The sequence below is a fragment of the Lontra canadensis genome, unplaced genomic scaffold (assembly GCF_010015895.1).
Source record: "Lontra canadensis isolate GAN:19392208 unplaced genomic scaffold, GSC_riverotter_1.0 scaffold58, whole genome shotgun sequence".
Classification (NCBI taxonomy): Eukaryota; Metazoa; Chordata; class Mammalia; order Carnivora; family Mustelidae; genus Lontra; species Lontra canadensis.
The window spans coordinates 9,052,414-9,069,898 of record NW_022631052.1 but is presented as its reverse complement, the minus strand read 5'-3'; the positions used below and the strand labels follow the sequence as shown (position 1 = coordinate 9,069,898).

General features: G+C 52.4%; 1 protein-coding gene across 1 annotated transcript; it reads right to left on the bottom strand.

The window, feature by feature from the left end:
- Positions 1–52: 52 nt before the first annotated feature.
- Positions 53–14,448, bottom strand: ORAI1 (ORAI calcium release-activated calcium modulator 1). The gene is made up of 2 exons (XM_032876343.1): positions 13,880–14,448; positions 53–814 (listed from the first exon to the last, which is right to left on the bottom strand). Exons 1-2 carry the CDS (start codon positions 14,177–14,179, stop codon positions 206–208), a joined length of 909 nt encoding a protein of 302 aa, XP_032732234.1. The 5' UTR covers positions 14,180–14,448; the 3' UTR covers positions 53–205.
- Between the last annotated feature and the right edge of the window lie 3,037 nt (positions 14,449–17,485).

Below are 17,485 nucleotides of genomic sequence, written 5' to 3'. Positions count from 1 at the left end.
GCCTGAAGCTGGAAGAACAGGAAAGTTTCAAAGTGCAGTCGTTTCTCTTAAAAAAAAAAAAAAAAAAGCCTCCTCCCTCCACTCTCTGCCCCTGGACAGAAGCCCAATCCCCAGAGCTGGCTGGCTGTCCTCGAGGTTGGGGCAGGACGAGGTCGTGGGCAGCGGCATCAGGCCAGGGATCTGCAGAGCCCGGGCCCACAAGGGCTTACGCGTAGTGACCAGCAGGCGTCAGGGGGTGATCCCCTCTGTGGTCCAGCTGGTCCTGCAGGCGGGCAAACTCCGCCAGCTCGTTGAGCTCCTGGAACTGCCGGTCCGTCTTATGGCTGACCAGTGAGCGGTAGAAGTGGACAGCAAAGACAATAAAGACCAGGCCGAAGGGGACCATGATGGTGGTGGAGGCGATGGCGGCGGCCTGGCCCGGGGTGATGCCACCTGTGCTGCCGTTGACGCTGGCCACCACGCCGCCAGCTGTGGGCTTGCTGGTGGGCCGGGGCTGCCCCGGCTGCTTCTTGAGGGGCAAGAACTTGACCCAGCAGAGCAGCACGACCTCGGCCAGGAAGAGCAGCGTGCCGATGACGGTGGAGAAGGCCCAGGCCAGCTCGATGTGGCGGTGCATGCGCTCATGGGGTGACTCCTTGACTGAGTTGAGGTTGTGCACGTTGCTCACCGCCTCGATGTTGGGCAGGATGCAGGTGCTGATCATGAGCGCGAACAGGTGCACAGCGACCAGCACCGTGGTGCAGGCACTGAAGGCGATGAGCAGCCCCGGCGGGTAGTCGTGGTCGGCGTCCAGCTGTACCTCCACCATCGCCACCTGGGGGTCGGGGAGAGACGGGCTGAGTGCTGGGGCCCTCACGGCCCCCTACTCCCATCAAGCTCTGGGACCCTGGGCAAAGTACCTGGCCTCTCGGGGCCTCAGTTTCCTTCTCTGTATAGTGGGGATAATAGGACCCACTCACTCGGGGCGGACGGTCCTAGTGAGAAGACAGCAGGTCTGGAGCCCAGGCTGCCGGATCTGAATCCTTGCTAGCCACATGTCCTTGGGCAAGTCACAGAGCCTCTCCTGAGCTCCAACGTCTTTATTTGTAAAACCGAGATATCCCATCCTAGTTCACAGGATTATTTCCACGATTATATGAGAGTCCCCGGTACATGGTAAACATCTCCCCCACGGTCACCGCTGCTCCTAACACCCAGCTAGGTATTCAAACCCAACCACCACTAACGATTAAGACGGTAAGTGTGACAGATATTTTACTCAGATACAGCTTAATTAAAAAAAAAGAAGAAGAAGAAGAAAGAAAAGAAAAGAAACAAAGAAAGAAAGAGCAGGAGCAGCAACCACTAAGCACCGTCTCTGCTGGCCCCACGTCCGTTCCCTAGCACGGGCTTCTCCTTCATGCCCTGCTCCAGGGACAAGGAGAGGGGTGGGGTAGAGAGAGGAGGCCCTCCCAGGTCAGGCCAGGCCCCTTCTGAGAACACAGTGCACCAACCAACAAGGAAAGCAGAAGCTTCCTAGAAGACACAGAGCCCAGTGCTGCTGCAGTGTGGCTGGCAAGCCCTGGGGCCATCTCCTCCCCTACTCCTCCTAGCCCCCCGCTCTGGGCCCCGGACCCGACAGCTGACACACTAGCTGCTTCCCGGTTCCTGGAGACGTGCGGACCCAGGGTCATCAGGGGCATGTTCTGGGCCTGCCACCTGCTGCTTCTCACCTGGGCCTTGCAAATCACCCCCATGTGAAGGAGGCAGCTCATCAGATCTAGGCCGGGAAGAGCAGGCAGTGGGCACAGTGCCAGGGTCTGTCTGCCTGGGCTGGAGGGACTGGGGCAGCAAGTGCCAATGACACAATACCGTCAAGTACGCTGACCCTTCTTCATACAGCGTTTGCTATGTATGCAGCAGGCTGAATGGGGGAGGACCAATGCTGAGATGTATCCCCTAGCCCCGTACCAGCTACCCTAACCCTTCATTACTCCTGCGAGAGGGTGGGCTCCTCCTTACCCCACTAGCTCTCCTTCTTCCTGAATGCCTGGCTCTGTTTGCTTTCACTTCCTATACCTTTCTGTACCCTTACTTTGGCCTGGAAAGACCGTGTGGGCCAGTGATCGGGAGCATGGGCTCTAGAGCCATGCTGCCTGGCTTTGAACCTCCACCTCTTTGCCCTGTCTTGGGCTATAAGGCTCCAGGGCAAGCTGCTTCAACTTTCTGGGCCTTGGTTTCCTTATCTGTAAAATGGGAATAATGGTACACGATCAGAGGATTGCTGTGAGGACTAAGTTGTTTGTAAGACACTTAGGCCCATGGAAAATACTTCGAGCCTGGCCCAGAGTGAACACTCAATGAAAGTGAGCTTTATTATTATTTTTCAGCTTAGAAACCTCATCTCCAAACCCACTGCCTCTACATGGAATCCTCTGGGGTTTTCGCCCTCCTGGTGGAAGAGCTACATTAGGGATGTCAGAACAGCAAGGCCAAAGGGGGGGGCCTGAGTCCTGGCTCCAAAACGACTGCTGCTTCCTTGTTTGACCCTGGTCGTAACCCTCCCCTCTTGTCTGTTAAGAGGAGGACGTGACGAGATACAGGTCTCAGGCTAGAGCTGACATACGGTCTGACCCCTTTGAGAATCTGGTGAAAATCATGGATACACCCTCCTTAGAACGTTCACGTGTATATATATACTCACAGGACTTTTCAGACAATTTCAATGAGATTCACAGACTTTTTGCCCTACGCTTGTTGCAATGGTCGCGACAGTTCAGCCCAGAAGTTCACAAACAATTCCTACAAACCTGGGGCAGTGCCATCAGGATATCAACTGTTTTTTAAGATCACTGGTGGCCTAATGCCAATCCTGAGAATTCTTAGACCCCACATGTGAGGGCAGGCCAGCAGGGCACAAGGAGTTAAGGGACACATCCCGAGGCCCCCTGGTCTCTGTCACCAGGCCTGCTGCCCACGCTGGAAAAGGGGGGCACCCTCTAGCAATGTGTGCCTCCTGCCACCACCTCCCCACCCCCAGCACTTCCTCTTCCTGTTTTGGCCTGCTGCCCCGGAACCTGAAACCAGAGAAGGGACAAGCAGGAGAGCCCGCTGCTTGGCTGCCCCATGTCCCCTGGCTAAATTTATTCACTTTCTGGAAATGTCCAGACGCATTAGGTCTGTCAGGTCCTGACCTGAGCACTGGGGGGACACACACAGGTAACTAGTCTGTTCCCTTACAGAACAGATGGTGTCTCCTCCTCTACGTAGCCATGAAGAATGAATGGGTTCCTTCACTTACAAAGCTCGTGGGTGACCCTGGACAGGTGTTTCAACCTCTCTGTGCTGCATCTATAAAACAGGGGCCCATTTATGGTTGTTATAAGCATTCAACAGGCTAAAGAATATAAAACCTTAGAACAGGACCTGGTGTATCGTAAGCTTAATAATTATGAGCCACATCGTTATTCTTTTTTTTAAATTTTTTATTTTTTTTAATATTTTATTTATTTGACAGAAATCACAACTAGGCAGAGGGAGGCAGAGAGAGAGGAGGAAGCAGGCTCCCTGCGGAGTAGAGAGCCCGACGCAGGGCTCGATCTCAGGACCCGGAGATCATGACCCGAGCCGAAGGCAGAGGCTTTAACCCACTGAGCCACCCCGGCGCCCCACATCATTATTATTCTTTTACAAATAAGGAAACAGTTCCAGAGAGGTGAGGTCAGCTGTCCCAGAGGTTGTGACTGCTACCAAGTGGAAGCTCTGAACTCAAGTCCACTTGGCTCTAGAGCCTGGGGAACATAGGAATGCTTTTCCCATAAGGATGCTGCAACTGATCGAACATTTATGTTCCCTCTAAATTCATACTTTAAAATCCTAACCCTGGGGCACCTGGGTGGCTCAGTGGGTTAAGGCCTCTGCCTTCGGCTCAGGTCATGATCGCAGGGTCCTGGGATCGAGCCCCGCATCGGGCTCTCTGCTCAGCGGGGAGCCTGCTTCCCTTCCTCTCTCTCTGTCTGCCTCTCTGCATGCTTGTGATCTCTGTCAAATAAATAAATAAAATATTTAAAAATAAAATAAAATAAAATCCTAACCCTGACTTGATGGCACTAGGACGCGGGGCTTCTGGGAGGTCATGAGGACACAGGATGGAGCACTCTGAGCAGGATCAGTGCCCTTTAAAAAAAAAAAAAGAGAGAGAGAGCGAGCGAGAGCCTGGAGAGCCCCCTGCCCCTCCTGGGACGGGAGGGGCACCGTGAGTAGACAGCAGTGGTTGAGTCAGGAAGCCAGTCCCTCAACAGATTCTGAATCTGCCACCACCTTGATCTTGGACATCTAGCCTCCACAAGTGGGAGGAAATAAATGTCTGTTGTTCAGAAGCCACCCAGTCTGCTCAGATGGACGTAGTTGCTGAGGAGACTGATATATGAGGTCTTGACGTGTAAACATTTAACACGGGGCCAGACCATAGGAGGTACTCAATAAATAAATTTTAGTTGAAAAGAAAAGCAGGCGGCTTGAAGCAGAAGAGAAATAGCCCAGGGGTGTCTGGCTGGCTCAGCTGGTAGAAAATACAGCTCCTGACCCCAGGGTCCTGAGTTCAAGGTCCATGCTGGGTATAGAAATTGATGAAATACATGAAATTTTAAAAGAGAAAAAAGAAGGGGCCCCTGGGTGGCTCAGTGGGTTAAAAGCCTCTGCCTTCGGCTCAGGTCATGATCCTGGGGTCCTGGGATCGAGCCCCGCATCAGGCTCCCTGTTCGGTGGGAGGCCTGCTTCTCCCTCTCCTGCTCCCCCTGCTTGTGTTCCCTCTTGCTGTCTCTTTCTCTCTCAAATAAATAAATAAAATCTGTTTAAAAAAAAAAAAAGGCAGAGAAAAAAGAATAACCCCCGGACACCGTCAGCTCAGGCTGGAGAGAACGGACACCACGGGCCAACGTTCTGGCCTCCAGGATGGGTGAGGAGGTCAGATCCCCACTCCAGGCCGAGTCTGCCCCAGCTCCAAACTGGGGCATAAGGAAAGAGTGTGTCCCAAACCACACTGGGCCAGATGACTACCTTGGCAGGACAGAGACCATCCTTTCCATACCATTCGTCAAACTCACAGGATCAAGGATGAGAAATCACAGCTACTGGGACCTACCTGGCCTGGGGGACCCCAGAACCTGCCAGCCCTCCCTGGTCTTGATCTGGGGAAAGGCTAGGCACAGCAAAGCCTGAAATGCTGGGCACTCCAAGGAAGAGGAAAGGCCTTGATGCCAAGCTCTGGAGGAAACTCCATCACCCTTAACCCCAACAATTCCTGGGGCCATACATGTTGGCTGTATGTACCGTTCCCGCACCAGGGACCAAGTTCAGCGCCATGGGGTTGCAGAAAGATAGAATGTGAAGGAACAGATGGCATGCATCTCAGATCCTGATAAAAACCATTCACAGCAATACAAACCACTGTTTTTTCCAGAATGCTTCCCTCTTGGGAAATCCCCACACACACATATAGAGAAGAAAGTCAAGGGGGCCTGTGGAATCTGGCAGGTGACTCCCAGGGCCCCAGCTGAGTCCCAGAGAGGTCCGATCAGATCAGATTGCAAACAGCATTGCAAGGTAAATATAGCCAGAGTGCCGGTCCGTCAACCCAAAATAAACAGCTCCCAGGAAGCCAAGAGCCTGCTTGAACCTCACCACATGGGGCCTAACAGGATAGGAAGGACGAGAGACTGCCAGCCCCACCGCACACTGGTCCCTGGACCCCGCACAGGGGCCACTGGGATGCCAATTTTTAAGCATGAGCCAAGAAGAGGACCATGTGATTCTGCAACGGGTGGGGCCTGGCTGGCCTTGCCAAGCATTTGCCTGCTACGCCGGATGCCAACCACCTCGCCTCACTCCTGCTGGGCTCCATGGAGACCCCCACCATCTGGCGCCTGGAAGTCCGGGCCCTTTAGAGGCAGCCCTCCCGTGCCTGGCCCAATCCCAGTGTCCACAGTTGGGAGACCCAACTGTCCTTTCCAAGCCTGAGGTTCACTGTTCACTCTTTTAGGAGGGGGGTGGCCGCAGCCTGGAACACGAGGGCCGCCAAGCAGTCACCCAGGGTCACTGGGAGCTGTCTGAGCCTGCTGGCCCTTCCTCAAGTGCAAACCATCTATTAAGAGATGATGGAGGCCTAGTCTAGTGGTTTACAAACTCTCTTGACCACTACAGTCCAGTACTCCAAATGTTTCTATAAATGGATACACGTTTATGAAAGAAACAAAAGTTTCCCCAAACAACACTTCTCCTGAAAGGCCCCCGATAGAGACTATCCTTACAACAAGCAGCGCACGCTGCTCTTTTGTTCTGTTCTTGCATTTAAAAAAAAAAAAAAGGCTGGTGCAAATCACTAAATTTATGTCTTAAGTCAAACAGTTGAACCTGCAGGTTCTGGGGAGGACAGACAGGCCTAGGCCTTCTGGACATCTAGCTAATTCCAACTTCCCCAGGTTTTACCTTCCAAGTGTCATCCCCACCTCTGCACTCTGGGGCCTCCCCAGTGAGGCCAGGACGCCTCACCCGCTGGTGGGAAATGGGTATTGTCACAGGCTCCCCCACTACAATTACCAAACCTGTTCTAAAGACGGAATTACGTGACTTGTTTCCCCACCTCCCCCCACTCTTATTTCCCTCTGTTTCCCCAGCATTCAGCATTGGGGCTTGTCCCTCTAGGGGTCAAAACATTGTTGAAGAAATAAACAAAGGTGAGACTATGATAGCCATAGCTTAGTTCAGCCCAGCCCCGGGGCCCCTGACATCTCTGGTGGGCGATCCATCCATTGGGAAGATCGAATCAGAACCTCCAATGAGGGGCGCCTGGGTGGCTCAGTGGGTTGAGCCTCTGCCTTCGGCTCGGGTCATGATCTCAGGGTCCTGGGATCGAGCCCCACATCGGGCTCTCTGCTCAGCGGGGAGCCTGCTTCCCCCCCCGCCCCCCGCTGCCTGCCTCTCTGCCTACTTGTGATCTCTGTCAAATAAATAAATAAAATCTTAAAAAAAAAAAAACTTCCAATGACATTCATTTATTACTTAGCTCCTCAACTTTTTAATTTTGTACTTTTACGTGTTTATAATATACGTATCATATTAAGACATATCTCACTGGTAAGGATACCAACACTGAGGCTAGCACTAACATTTTTTTGAGGGGTATGCCCTCAAAAATTTGGATACTGCTTAGACCAGGAGTTGGCCAACTGGCCTCTAGGCTGCAGTGTTTGTAAATAAAGTTTTATTGGCACACAACCAAACCCGTTCATTTGCCTACTCTCTGTGGCTGTTTTCGAGCTAAAATGGCGAAACTGAGGGGCGCCTCGGTGGCTCAGTTAAGCGTCAGCCTTCAGCTCAGGTCATGATCCTGGGGTCCTGGGATCAAGTCCCAAATCAAGTCCCACATCCAGCTCCTTGCTTGGTGGGAAGCCTGTTTCTCCCTCTGCCTGCTGCTCCCCCTCCTTGTGCTCTCTCCCTCTCACAAATAAAGAAATAAAATATTTAGGGTTGCCTCGGTGGCTCAGTGGGTTAAGCCTCTGCCTTTGGCTCAGGTCATGATCTCGGGGTCCTGGGATCTGCTCGGCGGGGAGCCTGCTTCTTCCTCTCTCTCTGCCTGCCTCTCTGCCTGCTTTTGATCTCTGTCAAATAAATAAATAAAATCTTTAAAAAATAAAAAATAAAATAAAATATTTAAAGTAAGTAAGTTAATTATTTAAATGGCAGAATGGAGTAGTTTACCATCAAGACTATGTGGCCTGTAAAGCTGAAAGTATTTACTATTTGACCCTTTACAGAAAAAGTTGGCTCATTTCTGGGTTAGACCAAGGCTCAAAAACCAAACAGGGCTGGCTATCAAGTCACAGTCCCACAAGATGCTCCTCTGAAGAAAGGAGTCTGTGGTCCTACCAGTCTGCGGCATTCCTTCTGGGGAGTATATTAAAGGCTACTCAAGGGACCCCTGGCTGGCAGCCAGTCAGTGGAACGTGTAGGGCTCTTGATCTCAGGGTTGTGGGTTCGAGCCCCAAGTTCGGTGTAGAGATTACTTAAAAATAAAATTTATGAAAGGCTACCCAGAAGTCCCATTAGTAAGGAACCTGGTGGCTTTTGCTCACAACCTTCTTGGCTTTACTTCTCCAAGGGACCCCACCCCAACTCCAAACACTGATTTCCATCATGCCACCTTGAGAAACTCTAGAGTTCTCCTTTGCCAGACCTGAACCCAACAACCAGCAGAACTCACAAGGTTCCCAGCTGAAAATTCCAGAAATTTCATGACAGGCACTTGTGAAGTTTTACAAAAGGGTTCTCAGCTAGGCAGGGAGCTCCCCCCCACCTTGGGGCATTCGACAAATTTCCATTTATAAACAGTCTGGAGTGCAAAACCCCACATCTGGAAGGATTCAAAGGCCCAGCTATCAACCAGCTATGGCAGCCAGCGGGCGAGTAAGTAGAAAGGGCTCCAAATCAGACCCACCGGTCCATGAATTCTACTAGCTGGGTATCTTAACCTCTATGTTTCCATAAAACTTAGGTTTCTGGTTTTTTTTTTTTAAGCTTTTGGGTTCTTTTTGTTTTGTATTGTTTTAAAAATCTTGTTTATTTGACAGAGAGGAAGAGAGAGAGAGAGCACAAGCAGGGGGAGGTGCAGGAGAGGGAGAAGCAGACTCTCTAATGAGCAGGGAGCCACGGGGTCTCAATCCCAGGACCCCGGGATCACGAACCGAGCTAAAGATAGACGCTCAACGGACTGCACCACCCAGGCGCCCCTTAGCTTTTGTTTTTGTTTTTAAAGATTTTATCTATTTGAAAGAGAGAGAGCACAAGCGGGGCGAGGGGCAGAGGGAGAGGGAGAAGCCGACTCCCCACTAAGTGCAGAGCATCCTGCCCTCGAGACCATGACCTGAGATGAAGTTAGATGCTGGGGCGCCTGGGTGGCTCAGTGGGTTAAGCCGCTGCCTTCGGCTCAGGTCATGATCTCAGGGTCCTGGGATCGAGTCCCACATCAGGCTCTCTGCTCAGCAGGGAGCCTGCTTCCCTCTCTCTCTCTGCCTGCCTCTCTGTCTACTTGTGATCTCTGTCTGTCAAATAAATAAATAAAATCTTTAAAAAAAAACACTTATATTAAAAAAAAAAGTTCGATGCTTAACCGACTGAGACACCCAGGTGCCCTGAACCTTAGTTCTTCGATCTATAGTACATACCTTTAAGAGCTGATCTGAGGATTAAGTAAGAATGAAAGAGAAGGGTCCAGGCTCATGCCTGGAAGTTAGTAAAGAGGAACATCATCAAGATTATTCTAGAATTCGGGGCGCCTGGGTGGCTCAGTGGGTTAACGCCTCTGCCTTCGGCTCAGGTCATGATCTCAGGGTCCTGGGATCGAGTCCCGCATCGGGCTCTCTGCTCAGCAGGGAGCCTGCTTCTCTCTCTCTCTGCCTGCCTCTCTGCCTGCTTGTGATCTCTCTGTCAAATAAGTAAATAAAATCTTTAAAAAAAAAAAAGATTATTCTAGAATTCATCATGTAACTCTTTCCCTCCAAAACCTCGCATGGCTCCCTACTGCCTACCTAAGAGTTCAGACTTTTCAAGCAGTCAAGGCCCTCCCTGTAACATCTTCCCTGACTAGATTCTACTTTTTCAGCCACTCCTTACACACTCACAACTTCAAGCTACACCAGCCCTGCTGCCTTTCCCTGAGACCCTAAATTTCTCATCTTTATAACTTTGTTCCCAACCCTTCCTCTGATCAGTGGGCTCTTCCCCACACCCCAACTCTACCACTTCAAGGTTTAGCTGGAATCATATTCTTCTAGATCAGTTAATCCTTTTAGAGCAGTTCCATGAGAACAGGAGTGAGCGGGATTCCTGAAAACCTGGGCCAGGTACACCCTAAGCGCTTTGCAAATACTAACTCAAAGAATCTTCAGGGGCACCTGGGTGGCTCAGTTGGTTAAGTGTCTGCCTTCAGCTCAGGTCATGATCCCAGGCTCCTGGGATCGAGCCCTACGTTGGGCTCCCTGCTCAGCCGGAAGCCCGCTTCTCCCTCTCCTACTCCTCCTGTTTGTGTTCCCTCTCTTGGTGTGTCTCTGTGTCAAATAAATAAATAAAATCTTTCCAAAAAAAAAAAAAAAAAAAAAAGAATCTTCACACCAACCCTATGAGGTAGGTACTACTATTATCCCCATTTTACAGGTAAGGAAGCCCCAAGGCCCAGAGACATCAAATAACTTTCCCCGGATCTCACAGTTATAAGTAGCAGAGCCGGAATTTGAATTCAAGTTGTCTGGCTACACAGTCCTCCTTCTTACTTTGCTCGGTCATACCGGACCCTCCCACCTCTGTCCTCCTACCACTCCGGTAAGTTCTCTTCCACAGCGACCGGGCTACACCAGGGTCACAGGGCTCTGCAGCTTACCAGCCAAGGAACCCTGGGCAAGTCCTTCACCTGGGACAAGCACCTACCCTCACCAGGTGGTGTGAAGATCACAAGAGAAGGTACAAGTAAAACGCTTAGCACAATGTCTGGCCTGTGGCAAGGGCCCAGTAAACAAAAGCAACGATTACTATTGGTAATCAGCCCTGTGAGCAGTGAGAGTAAGGTCTCCCTCATATCCAGGCCCGCTAAACTCAGAACATATCCCAGAGGCTCAATGCCTTACGACTTCAGCTCTTTCCTCCAACTGATGTTCACAAAAATTCCAAGCCACTTCTGAACCCAGCTCTGGAAACTGGGAACAAAAGGGTGCTCGCGGGCAGAGAACTTGAGGAAGGAGATAATCCAAAAATAATTGATCCCAGGTCATGGAAAGCATTTTGTTTACGGCAGCAGACTGACCTTCCCAATTATCTTCTGCTTAGGCTAACGTTACAGCCTGCCCTCCCCAGCAAACCAACACTGCCAATGGGTTCACCATGATCCTGCAGGACACAGGGCTGGGCCAAGGGGGCCGCCTTTCACAGAGATAAATGGAGGCACAGATGACTCGAGTCACTGCCCACAAGGGTACCCTCAGCTCAAGAAGCACCTGCAGGAGATCATGTCCTGCACACAGGGCCCCTGATTTTGGAGTCTGGATGCTGAGCCCAGCAGGGGCCTGTTGTTTCTAGGAATGTGTCAAGAGTGGGATTCTTGTCTGCAGACTAGAGAGGGTCCAGCTAAGGTGTATATATGGTCAGATCCCCAAAATTCCTCCATATCTTGTGGGCCTGGCCGGGACTCCAGAAGAATCTTCAGGCAAGTCCATGGCACTGCAGGGCATGTCTCCCCTTTGTCCACATGAGAAAACGGGCTCCAGAGTACACAGCCGCTTATCTGAGATCCCACAGCCTATCTCCCCAGCACATCAGGGCAGCGGGCCAGGCCTTTCCGCCCACAAGCAGGGAGTCTCTCAATCCCCTCCAGGCTCTTGGGAGACCCTCCCTCAATCTCACCTGCTGAACAGGTGAGCCTGGCAGCCTTGCCAACCCTCCCACCCTCGGAGATCAGAGGTCACATCAGCGCCTCTCTGGTTTTCCAGGTCTCTAGGAAGGAAGCCCTCTGGGGGCAGGAAGTTGGTTGTGCTGACTCACGGGTCAAAGGAGAATAGTCCAGGAAAGTCACTCACTCTGTTTCCATGGTGCTGGGTCCTGTGGCACCCCCTTCTCTCAGAGGCTCACTCACAAAGTTTGGGGTCTGTCCTAGGGGCTGGGGCACACACAGACCTGCCTGCCTCTCAGATCTGTCTGTCCACCCCAACTCCATTTCTCCCAGACTCACAGCAAACAGATACCCTCTTGTAACTGCCTCCCCAGAATGGAGGCCGTGATGGGGTTCAGCCCCTCCCTGCTGGAGGAACTTCGGGGAGTTCATCTGCGGAGCCAGGAAGCCTTCTCCACCCTGACCAGGGAAAATAAAGGTCCCCTAGATACCAATCTGGGTGAGCCAAGGCCCACCCAATGCCACTGGCTGCCCCTAACTCCTGACTTCCTGCAGTGTTTTCAGCAGGAGGAAGAGGAAATGTCTGATTAGGAGGCTGGCCTCTCGAGGACAAAAAGGGCTCCAAAGGGCAGGAAAGTGCCACCCATCAGATCCTCACTTCTCCTGGAGTGGGAAGGGGCCTGGGCAGCTATGAATTTATGACCCCAAGAAAAAGGGGAACAGGTGTGCCACCATCTTAAACCCAGGGCACAGCTGTGAAAGCTAATGGTGTCAGTCCCTTCCCCCAACTGTAACATTTTATTTTGCTTAACTTTCCTGCTCTCTCTTTTCCTAGGAGACCTGGTCGGAACATGTCCGTGGCTGGACGCTGGTCAGAACTCCATACACCACTAAACGCCTAAGTGCGCAGCGCAGTTCTGGATGCCAGCAGACTCAGGTTCAAATCCCGCTCTAGCAGACTAGCGGTACAGCCGTGGGAAAATGCTGCGGCAAAACCACCTCAACAGGTGGTTGAGGAGTTAGTGTGAAAGTTCAGGGAACCTAAACAATGTCTAGTACAGGGTGAGTGATTGGTAAACGGTCAGCTCGTCTTAGAGATCCTTCAGGCAAAGGCAGAGACGGGTCTCCAAGGATTCGGGAGTGACAGAACAGAATTCCATCCTATGACCTAAAGCAAAAACTAGTGTGCCACTCCCTTACACAAACACAGATCCTCTCATCCCTTCTCAAGGGCTTCCTCTATTTAATTCTGAAAGTCAGAGCTACTTCTAAGCAGCAGCCTTCATTTACTGATTCAGAAACCAAGATGCAGAGAGAAATGTTGTCTCAAGTCACACAGGCAACAAACAAAGGGTGAGCTCGGTGAGCTCTGCCCCACCCCGCATCACCTGGCTTTTCCACTGAGGCCCAGTGTGCTCTGGGCCCACTCAGGGCTTCTGAAGGGTTCAGGCTCCACGGTCGGCCCACTTGTTTGTAGAACACAGGCAGAGTACTAGACACACTCCCAAGAAAACACTCCCTCCTCCCTCAAGGCCAAGTGCGGAGCGCACTCACTGGGGAGGCAGGAGGGCTCCGGGCTACAGACCTTGGGAGAGGAGGGCAGACCTCACTCACACAGGCAGGTGTCACACAGTGATCACCACCAATCGTTCTGCAGGCCCTGCTGTGGAAGACTCCAGGCCTGAGGGCACCCTTAGGACCACTTCCCGGCCCAACCTGCAGCCTCACACTCCCCACCCTTCAGACGCTTCTCACTCCAGCCTAGCCCCGCAGGGGAAGAGGAACCTGTGCCTGACCCACGCCTCCAAATGAACTGAAAGCCCATTCAAGGGGAACATGTCCCACCCTCCTCCCCCACACCCAGTGACTCAGTGGTAAGTTTCTGGAGAAGAAACTGAGAGCGGAGAGTGGTTTTCAAAACACTAGGCTGAGGCTCTCGGAAAATGCAGTGGGAGAAAGAGTGTCAGGAAATCCCCTCTACTAGGTGATAAAAGGTCTTGGCCAATACCTTTCGGCCTCAAGTGTGGGGTCACAAGAAAGACAGCTCAGGGGTCCGACTCCTCCTCCCCACCTCCTGACACCTGCTTCCACTCAGACCCTTTACGTCCTTCCTTCCAACAACGTATGTTTTCCCTGAACATACGTGGGACTGTCTTCTTACAGATCTACTTCCAAGATCCTGCTGTGTCTCTCCACTTGCTGCATCAAAGTTGCCCATTCAAAGGCACCTGAGTTCCCCAACCCTGGACATTTGTCTGACACCCAATCTCCCTCACCAGATGTCACTCGTCGCCCACCTCTTCTCAGGTCCAGTACCTCTGACCCCCTCCAGCGTCCACGACACCTCTCACCCAGATCTTCCCCGCACCCCCAGCCCGCCCGGCCTGCTCCCTGTGGACCCCGTCGCGGCTGCTGAGGGAGCGTCCAGGACAGGAGAGGGGGCAGGGCAGGGAGGCCCGAGCTCACCATGGCGAAGCCGGAGAGCAAAGCCGAGGTCCGGCTGGAGGCTTTGAGCTTGGCGCGACTCAAGTAGAGCTTGCGCCAGGACAGCGCCTGCATCGAGTGCTCGTTGAGGCTCATCACCTCGGAGTAACTCTGGCCGATCCAGTCCGGGTAGGTGACGGCGGCTGGCGGTGGCGGCGACCCCGGGGGCTCCCCGTCCCCGCTGCGGCGGCGGCTCCGGCGGCTGCCGCTGGTGGTGCTGCCGCCGCTGAGGGGAAGCTCGGGGCTGCTGCTGTTCGGGGGCGGGGCGGGCTCCGGATGCATGGAGCACGGTGCAAAGGCGCGGGCCGGCCCGGGCTCCTGCGAAGGGAGCGGCCCCCACCCTCCGCCGCACCTCCGCCTCTGCCTGAGGCAGCCGCCGCCTGCCCGCTGCGCGGGCCGGGCTTTACCGGGCCGGCCGCCGAACACGAGAAGGAGGTCGAGGAAGCGGCTGCAACTCCAGCTCGCAGGCCCGCCGCGCCGCTCGCAAAAGCCGGGGACCGCCCGGACCCGAGCCTGCGCGCTAGCCCGCGTCCAAGATCCCCCCGGCCGGGACCCTCGGCGCGCGCCACGATTGGCCGCCGCCTGGGGTTGATTAGCATGTGCCCCGGCCCCTTCCTAACACCCCGCCCACGAGGAGGTGGGCGGTGCATGGACGAGTCATGTGACTCATATCCTCGGACGGCACCGCCCACCGTCTCGGGCGAAGCTCAGCGAGCCCTCTCGGCTCTTCCTGGAAACTCTCCAGGCCCCCAGGCCCTCGCTCAGTTCCTGGCTGCTAGCGCCTCCCAACTCCTCAGCTGCTCCGATGGCCCTTCGCCCGGAGCTCTGGCTCCTGGGTCGGGCCGCCTGAGGTCACTTCTTGGCTCCTCCTGAGGCCCATTCTCCCTTGAAACCATGTGGCTGAAGGTCTGGGGGGATAGAGCAGGCTGAGATCCAGAGTTCGTTCAGTCTGTGCTTAACCGAGCAATGACCTGATGCCGACACTGTTCTGATCGCTGAGAGGGGCGTGGTGGTCAGGATCCCCAGGACAAAATCCTCTGCATTCGTGGAATAAATTTTAATAGTTTAGGTGATAAATGTGTAGAAAAAATAAAGCAGGCTAATGAGGGTGAGTAGTGCAGGGGTTGCAACTGGTAAAGACTACCTGAGAGCGTGCGCGCAGGGGGCGAAGGGCGGAAGGAAAGAGAGTCCCAAGCCGACTCAGAGCTGAGCGTGGAGCCTAACAGGGGCCTCGATCTCACGATCCTGAGTTCACCACCCTATGGAAACCAAGAGTCAGATGCCTAACAGACTGGGCCACACAGGCGCCCCGTGGGGGTTGTAATTTTACTTTAGAATGCTCTGGACGGATTTTTTTGGTGTGTTGTGTTCAGGTTGTTCACGTAATGGTTCATCAGCGTTTGCTGTGTAATAGCCCCAATATTTTTTGAACGAATCAATGTTCAGACCCATTCGGCAAGTGTTTACTGAGAACCTTTTAAAAGTGCGAGGCTAAGGGATTCTGGGAAAACAGTAACCTTCATGGACTCTTATATTTTAGTGGGAACAATAGGCAATAAATAAATAAGTTTACACTTTTCTGACTTGGTCACATCCGAGATGAGACCTGAACCAGCGATGCAAAGAGCGAGGAAACTGCCTTCCAGGGGAAGGGAACGGAGAGTGCAAAGACTCTGACGCAGCAGTATCTTGCTGCTGGCGCATTAGGATGGCGATTTAGCTGGGGGAATAGTGGAGGGCAGAGGTGAGGTGGGGTTAGAGTACGAGGCTTAGGACTGTCCCTTAGAATGTGAGCTCCAGAGGGGGCAGGGACATTTACTGGCGGTTTCACAACTCTACCAGTATCTAGAATAGAGCTTGGCACATAGGCTGCGTTCAGTAAGCATCTGTTGAATGAATAAGTGTGGGAGAGACAGGAATGAGTGAAACTCGTAATTAGCCCAGTCAAATCAGAAGCATGAGGCATTCCAGGTCAGCGATGGTGAAATTTAACTCTTATCACCACTAGAGAGCGCGCCTCCACTCCCCCCCACGTTATGGAATAAACCTGAAGGCCCCTTCCTCCCCAAAGTCCATGGGATTCCTCAGAGGACTTTTTGGGAGTTTTTATGAAGACTAGGCAAGTTGGAATTTGAAATCTTCCCTCACTGGGCTTGTTTCTTGGATGGCCTTTGTACTTATTACTCCTTCTACTTAACCAAGTGTGTTCAAATACCATCTCCAAAGAGAGACCTTCCCTTTCTGTCCAAAGTATCCCCATTTCACATTCTATCACCTCACCCTGTCTTATTTCTTTTGTAGTTCTGATTACCACAGTATCTGAAATCACCTAGTTTATGTATTGACCTGTTTGCCCATGTCCCTATACCGCAACCGATGAGCACCCTGAGAGCAAAGTTCCTGTCTTTTTAAATCACTTCTCCAACATCCCATGAGCTCTCAGGGGGTTAGGCACACCAGAAACTCCCATATAAAGCACGCGCAATGAATAAGATAATGAAATGGGCTTGGGTCTGAGGAATCCTTGCTCACACAAAATTGTGTCCACACAACATTTGGAAGCTGATTGGGCCAGAGGGAGGCCAGGTCTGAAAGAGGAAGAAGAGGCTGGAAGCTGGAAGGAGAGATTTGCTGATTTAGAAGGAACAATGGCATCCGGGAGGGGCAGCTCAGCAGGGGGCTTTGGGGGCTGGGAAGAAGCCAAGTTTCCTTTCTCCAACTCCTCCATCATGCCCCTCCCCCGCCCTCCTTCTAAATATCTGGGGTTTGAATCCTACCATATGCACAGAGCCGGAAAAAAAATATATTTTCCAGACTTGGAGGGGAGGCATCTGGGCAATTCCTGCTTCCGGCCCTAGGTCCTAGAGCCTGGAAGGACCTGTGGTTAGTAACCGTTCCCCACCCTTGTTAGAACCAGCTGGGACTTGAGATGCACCAACTTCATCCCAAACTAACCATTGGAGAGTCAGGTTTGGAACCCCAACGGCCCATCCGGGCACTGCCTCCAAATACCATGTACAGCTGCCTCTAGTGGCCAGGGAGTGTGCTCTCAGCCTTTGGGAGCTTTATATCCCAAAAAGACAAATAGAATTTTTTTTTTAAGATTTTATTTATTCGTTTCACAGAGAGAGATACAGAGAGAGAAGGAACACAAGCAGAGGGAGTGGCAGAGGGAGAGGGAGAAGCAGGCTTTCCACTAAGCAGAGAGCCCTATGTGGGGCTTGATCCCAGGACCCTGGGATCATGACCTGAGCAGAAGGCAGACACTTAACAACTGATCCACCCAGGCGCCCCCAAATAGAATTTTTCTTTTTTTTTTAATTTATTTATTTTATTTTTTTAAAGATTTTATTTATTTATTTGACAGATTGAGATTACAGGTAGGCAGAGAGGCAGGCAGAGAGAGGAGGAAGCAGGCTCCTTGCTGAGCAGAGAGCCCGATGTGGGGCTCGATCCCAGGACTCTGAGATCATAACCTGAGCCGAAGGCAGAGGCTTTAACCCACTGAGCCACCCAGGCGCCCCACCAAATAGAATTTTTCAATCAATTCTGTGCGTGAGTGTATGCAGATCCAACTGAGAGGGTTGC